This window comes from Ceratina calcarata, unplaced genomic scaffold (genome assembly GCF_001652005.2).
Source record: "Ceratina calcarata isolate Rehan_Ccalc_2016 unplaced genomic scaffold, ASM165200v1 scaffold86.2, whole genome shotgun sequence".
NCBI classification, from domain to species: domain Eukaryota; kingdom Metazoa; phylum Arthropoda; class Insecta; order Hymenoptera; family Apidae; genus Ceratina; species Ceratina calcarata.
Genome location: NW_017179946.1, coordinates 415387 through 421974, shown reverse-complemented (window position 1 = coordinate 421974; position 6588 = coordinate 415387). Strand labels below are relative to the sequence as shown.

The 6588-nt window shown below is 38.0% G+C and overlaps 1 protein-coding gene across 15 annotated transcripts in view; it reads left to right on the top strand.

Moving 5' to 3' along the window:
• The window catches only part of mtd (TLD domain-containing protein mustard), a 150384-nt gene that overhangs the window by 102119 nt on the left and 41677 nt on the right, over positions 1-6588 (top strand). Inside the window, exons 1-2 of one of the 15 annotated variants that reach the window (XM_018035031.2) lie at positions 819-1217; positions 4284-4621. The exons of the other annotated variants lie outside the window; for them this stretch is intronic. Coding sequence (XP_017890520.1) covers positions 4417-4621 — 205 coding nt within the window. The 5' untranslated portion in view covers positions 819-1217; positions 4284-4416. Of the gene's footprint in view, positions 1-818; positions 1218-4283; positions 4622-6588 lie in introns of those variants that run through there. 15 annotated transcript variants of the gene reach the window in all.

Below are 6588 nucleotides of genomic sequence, written 5' to 3'. Positions count from 1 at the left end.
TGTTAATTAGTAAAACAATAATTAAAATACTTTTTCTCATATGACACTTTTCAGTGTTTGTTTTTTGATAATTATGTACGGTGTTCTTATCTCCTTGTATCGCTTTAAAAATCGATCATGCGTTACGTTATCATATGTGGGACGTCGATATCATTTTCGTCCATCCATCGCTTTGTAAAAATAGTTAAATGATTAAACAGAAACTCCGGTACAGCTATCGCAATATTGATTTTGCTTATCTATAGATTTCCTTTGTTAATTTTTACATAGAAACGTGATTATAAATAACTAAGAATCCACGAAACGATGGATAATAATCATTCAATTATATTTAATGTATTTTGATTAGAATTAAGTACAGAAATCCTGCTTAGTCTGCCGTGGAGGATGATACAAATATTAAACGACTGTCTCATGCATTGAAAATTTCGGAATTAATGATGACGCACTTTAATCTATCGTATTAAACGTGTTTTCAATTTTTCATCAGCTCTACAATGCGCATGACAAACGCAACCATAAAGAGTCATTCATTACGATCACGTCGCGGTTCTGACTTCTCGTACTTTATGATATAGACAAACGTCGTGCGTCTCGTGTTAATAGAACAGTGATACACAAGGAGACCGATCCTTCGGCAGGCACGTAGTTTAGGTGTTACAAACAGTCGCTTCAGAGAACTGATAAGTCGCTGAAGCAGACACGCGTGCCGGTAGAAAACGTCTTTTAGAATTAAATAATCGCGCCAACGATGACGTGTTTGCAACATGGCTCTGAAGATAGCCAGTCGTGCGCGGAACTCGCGCGAGCAGTCAGCGTCCTGTCGTACAAACGGACGGCATCCTCGCGATTTTTTTCGGTGCCTCGACGTCGATTCACCGCGACAAATTTTTCATCTCGCCTCTGTTCATACCTTCGATTATTAAATAGCTAGTGAAACGTGCGAAGACAATAATAATTGTGTTTGGTACCATAGTTGTGCATCGGCGTGTCGTCTGATGACGGGCGGCCGTCACGCGTTGCCTTGAAAACTGGAAAGTGTCCGCGACGTTCAACAATCAAATTATCCTCATTTTCACTAACATTTGTAGAGTTCTTGGAAACATGGGATAGACAGGGACTGAAAATGCTTAAGGCGAACTTAAAAATAAGTAACGACTATAATAAAACCGCCTATAGTGTATTAGTCGTTCGTGAAGATGCCTCCACCTGGTGAAGTATGATCCTTGCGTATGAATAATTCAACGGAATTATCATTTTTCAATTGAAACATTAATTAATATTAACACAGTCTGTTTTAACTGATTTCGTTTCGCGCTAATGCTCGTGCGCTGTTTTCTGTAAATTATTTCAAAATAGAGTAAAATGTTATTCACGATCTCTCGATACGTTCGAGTGTGACCTTTAAATTACGTTCGAATGGAATCGCCAGTTCCCAATTGAAACGTTAATTAATATTAAGATATGATCTTAATGGGAAGATAAATTGTTATAGATTATTCTCGCGTATATTGTTTTGGGAAAGATATCTTTCCGATGATTCCCAGTAATCGTACCACCGTTTCTATACACGATTTGCATTTTTTATTTGCAAAACAGGCTCTAAATATTTATTTCTCTCGTTCGTTTTCTAAAAGCAGCCATTGTCTCGTGTTATCTTTTATATTTGCACAAGACGGTGGAAACGACGGACGTAAATCTGTGACGCAAGAAATAACGAACCGGCGGAGTGCATTGTTATTCTCCTCGTTACCTTTTTTTCCGCAGACAGATTTTTTCGTTGTCGATTCGTTCGCGGCTCAGTTTTACCCGACACACGTGATACCTAATTTGCACATCGGATGGCAAGAAGGGCTCGAGTCAGCTCTTGATATACGCGCCGAAAGATTAGTCTTACTGCTGACCTTCTTAAGACGAGTAAAACTCTGCGGCATATATTAAATAGTGATGAATATTCATCGGGACGTGCGAAATCGGATAACACACCTGAGGATTAATTATCGCGTAACCGCAGCTTTCGTTGATAAAAATAGAAACATTTAAATCGTTCGCCAGTTCTGTTTCCTCGTTCCTAATTTCTTTCAATAAATCTTCCTTTACTATTTCATATTTCGCTTGGTTTCAACGTTGCTCCCTCCCACTGGTTTATTTAATGATTCATCGCAAACATTCGTTTAGCTTCAGGCTCACTGCTTCTCATCGGATTAAAAATTCGTTTCATCTTTTCTTTAACTGAAGGAAACTTCTGACTTTCTTTAATTGTTTCAATCACAGTGTTCATCATATCGTTTTCATTTATTGGAACGAATGTGTTTCAATTGTCAAGAATGATACAAGTCAAGTGATACGAAATTTGTTAGAATTTGCTTATCTTAATTGGTCGTTCTTCGAATGCACTCGTAGCTCTTGTTCCACGGTTTTCTATTAATTGATCGAGAACTCGTGAAGCTTCCTAACAGCGAGTCAATGTCAATGGGCATCAAGGCTGGTACACCTATAGTAACAATGAAACTGAGTCTGCTCGGACTTGTGTTAGTTTCCCTTAGGGGACAAAATTCAAAACGAGTAATAAGTCTACATTTTATTTTTCTATTCTCGATCTGGCATCGATACATAAAACTGCATCGATCGATGTACTTAAAAGCATAGATTGCTACTTAAAAAAAGGATACAGTTGCACTTTTTCGATACATAAAAGTACATAAAATTATTTGCATATCATGCATCATCTAATACCATTTAACTTTTGCCCATTACATCTTTTTCTACTTACGACCATTTAGGAGCTACAGCTTGTTCCAGTTCCGTGGGACACCCTGTATAATCAAAGTAGGGGTAGTTACTTACCTCGTAGATAGAAAGTCCTTAGCATTTGGTTTCGCGTGTTGCCAAATTTTTAAATGAGTTCTATTAATCTTTTCGTAAGAGCGACTTATCATCACCTTATATTTTCATTCTAATCGTGTATTTGTATTGTATACATTAGCTTTTGATAAGATCAGTAAGACACAGGCAAACAGAATGTGTGAACAGCTCGAAAGCAAATTTCGAGAAATTCTTAATTCGAGTGGATCAGTCGGAATTAAAAGCACGCTAAATTTTGCAATGCTTCGAGGAATGGTATTAAAAACTTTTTGATTAATCCTGTAGAGATTAGCAGGGAAGGGGGGATGAACGAAAGAGTTGACGAATGGACGATATAAATTCTTAATGTCTCGTTTAAAGGAGAGACAAGGTCGTACCCGAATCCGGTTCTCTTTGTCCTCGACCAACATTTTAAACGAGTTTTAACCCTACAATAAGCAGGGCTCTACTTGTTTCGTTCGAGAGTCATTATAGTTATTCTTTCACTCGTTCGACTGTAGTTTTCGTTTTCGTTCGAAGTAACACGGTTTGTTTACGGCTGGTTTAAATCATTTTGTTATTCCGTGTCTGTAAAATCAACGTCTCTCGAGCGTGAATCATTAACCAGTCACTTTCCATTAGAAAAGACGCAATTAATCGAGTTTGGAGATCTTTCACATCGAGTCTGCAAAGATCGTTTCGAAATTACACGCACTGCCGGAGCGTGAAGAATAGCGAGGCTGGGATGAGGTCCTCGGTTCAATTATGGGAAGAGAATCTCTAATTGTAAACTTCAATGCGAGATCAATTACTGTATTAACGCTTAATTGAGTTGATCGTTCGAAGCAAATGTATTAACCCCTGATGTCGCAAGTTTCTTTAACTTCCTCGTCCTCCGCTGGATCGAGTCTCATGCATTCCGGAGTAACAAGAAGGAAATAAATTGCGTCATGGGATCGATGGTAAAAATGCTCGATCCTCGAAGGCGATATGTGACGAGTCTCCTCCATGGCTGCACTCTTTTTGAATGTTAATATAGCTACTCATTTTGAAACGGGTCGGCGACGCGCCATCGATCAAAGCGTACTGTAATTATCTCTGCCGATGCTGTCCACGTCTCTACATTTGTCTTACCGCGTTTTTATTCTAGTATACAGGTACATACATATGTACATACGTATGTGTATCCTACGCTCTACTACTGTCCACGCGGCAAACCTGAATTTTCAGCCTCGTTATAACTGTAACCTGATTTACGAACCGGACTTTCGTTAGAATTCACGTCGTTAAAAGTTAATACCGGGAGATCTTCGAATTTAACGTCGTCGGGAGTGTTTGAATTTAAATTGAAAACTTCCAATTATCCCGTCGGCGCCGGGTTAAAGCGAAATAGTTTCAAACCGTTTCATTGATGGGAGAATTTCATTTGTGTGACGCAGCCTTTCCCCGTGAGAGATTTGCATAAAATTGATAAAGCTCGATACGTTCTAAGAAGCTTTGCAAGTATTCAAATGAAGACAGTAATGGTGTTAATTTCGAACCGAATAATGTGGAGATGGTGAAAAGACTGTTATGCTAATTTTTGATTCGCGAGTGGATCTCAGAATGGAGAGCGATTGCTCGTACGAGTCGAACTCTTCGTGGGAGTTTTTGGACGACGACCTCAGCAAGATTTACATCGAGAAGAATTACCACGACTACGTTGTGTACTTCTCCGTGAACGGGTCCCCGCGTTCCGATCACACGGAGTTCGAATACAGTTTCCACGGCAGCACAGGTATCCCAGCAATGAATTTCACAACCGTTTTAGTCGATTATCACGTCCGGGTAGACAATAACTTGCGAATAAATAAGGTAAATGTCCCAATTTCTACTATGAGTTAAGAAACAGAATTTATTTTACTTCATTATTATTAAGATTACAGAGAAATACGTGAGTAGAAATTGGGAGGTGAATAGACGTTTACCTTAAACGCGAATAAAATGAAATGAAACTTTAGATGAAAACCGAGAAGTGTCTTTTGAAGCGTTGAACGCTATTATATAATGTGGAGAATTAGGACAATTTAATGCTCGAGTGGAGTAATTGATTGTGAAACGTGGCAACTCGATTGGTTAATTGAATGCCTGTTAAATCAATAATAAATTGAAAATAGAGGCACGGGAGCAGATCTTCCAATTTTAGATAATTCCCGTTATTTTTATGACTGCGTTGAAACAGAGGCTTGCGTTAATATTAGCGAAGTCTAACGGAAACGTCAACCAATGATTAATTTAATTGCAAGTAATATAAAACCTGCATTCTCACCAGACAGTCTTAGTAATTTGCATTTACACCGTGAAGTAATAAAAAAGTTATTAATATGCGTTCTTCGGTGTCATTCATTATCCATAAAATACGTAAGGACGTTATTTTTTCTCTGAAACGTGTCCTTACGATTTTCCAAACAGGCAGTACAGGTGTCGCAAAAATGTTCTGGGTAGAATAATTTGCACGATCTAAATTCCTCTAAATCCAGTCAGTGGAAGAGAACTCGTAACAGGTGTGTTAATATCTTGAATAATGTCAAAATCGACCTGTTAACAAGTCGCCTCGTGTTAACACACCTCTTTCTTACAATTTACCGAAAGAAAGTCGAATAAATTTTCAAAAAATGAAATAAAAGATTTTCTATTATTCCAAATTACATGTAAAAAAATATTTTTGCAATTTACCTAAAGGTTTTTTGGAAAATAAGAGATTTTTTATTATTCTATATTACGTTTAAAAAGATATTCATATACATAAGTAATAACATAATATTTTAAGAGAAAATTGGTTTATCAATTTAGCTGCTGGCGAGGCGAGGGTAAATGTGGATCCCTTTTCGAACCAGTGGAACAATTAATATGATTGTTTGTAAATTCTCTTCATAAATTGCCACTTTGTCGTAATTGTTACTAAGAGAACGGGCTTTATTGATTTTCTCGAGCAAACACACCGGGTTCGCCTATACATTTCCACGCACGTGACTACTACGCCGGGGCATTTGTAAATTGATGACGATTAAACGCGTTCGCTTCGTTGTTCCCGGAACATAATAGCCGGTCGCCGTTATATGTATAGTCACGTGCCAGCATCTCTACTTACGTGTTTGTCTGTTGCCGCGGCATACAGGGAATTAAAAAATTGACTTCCAACATTGTTCCTTGAAAGCGAATCGCGCGCATTTATCTCGGGAGGCAGCGCGACACACCGAAACTGGACGACGAGATCGTCTCTGCGATTGGCCCGTTTGTCGCGATGGCTGGGACGTTCCACGCGCTTTCGGTGATTCGAACGCCTGCACGAGACGCGCTAACTCACGCGTTCCCTAGTCCTTAAGGTTGTAAGGCCTATGCCAAAAGTTTAAGAAACCCGAAAATTATGTTCGAAACGATAAACTGTTGAAGAAAATGATATTTACAAAGAGGTAGAGTTTATAAAATTTTAAGTCGTAGATCATTTTTAATATCATATATGGTTGGGACACTTTTTGATAGGATTGTACTTGACCTGCGATTGCAAACAAGTTCTACAATCTTTATGTTTGCTTACTTTTTATTGTGTATTTTAAGATTGTGCGAGCCCATAAATAGAAACACAAAGCATTGAAATGTTAGCAGTTGTTAAATCTTACATTAATCAAATACTGTGGAATAAAAATTTTGAACTCGTAAATAAACCAATGTCAAGACATACAAATTTTAACAGTTATTATATTA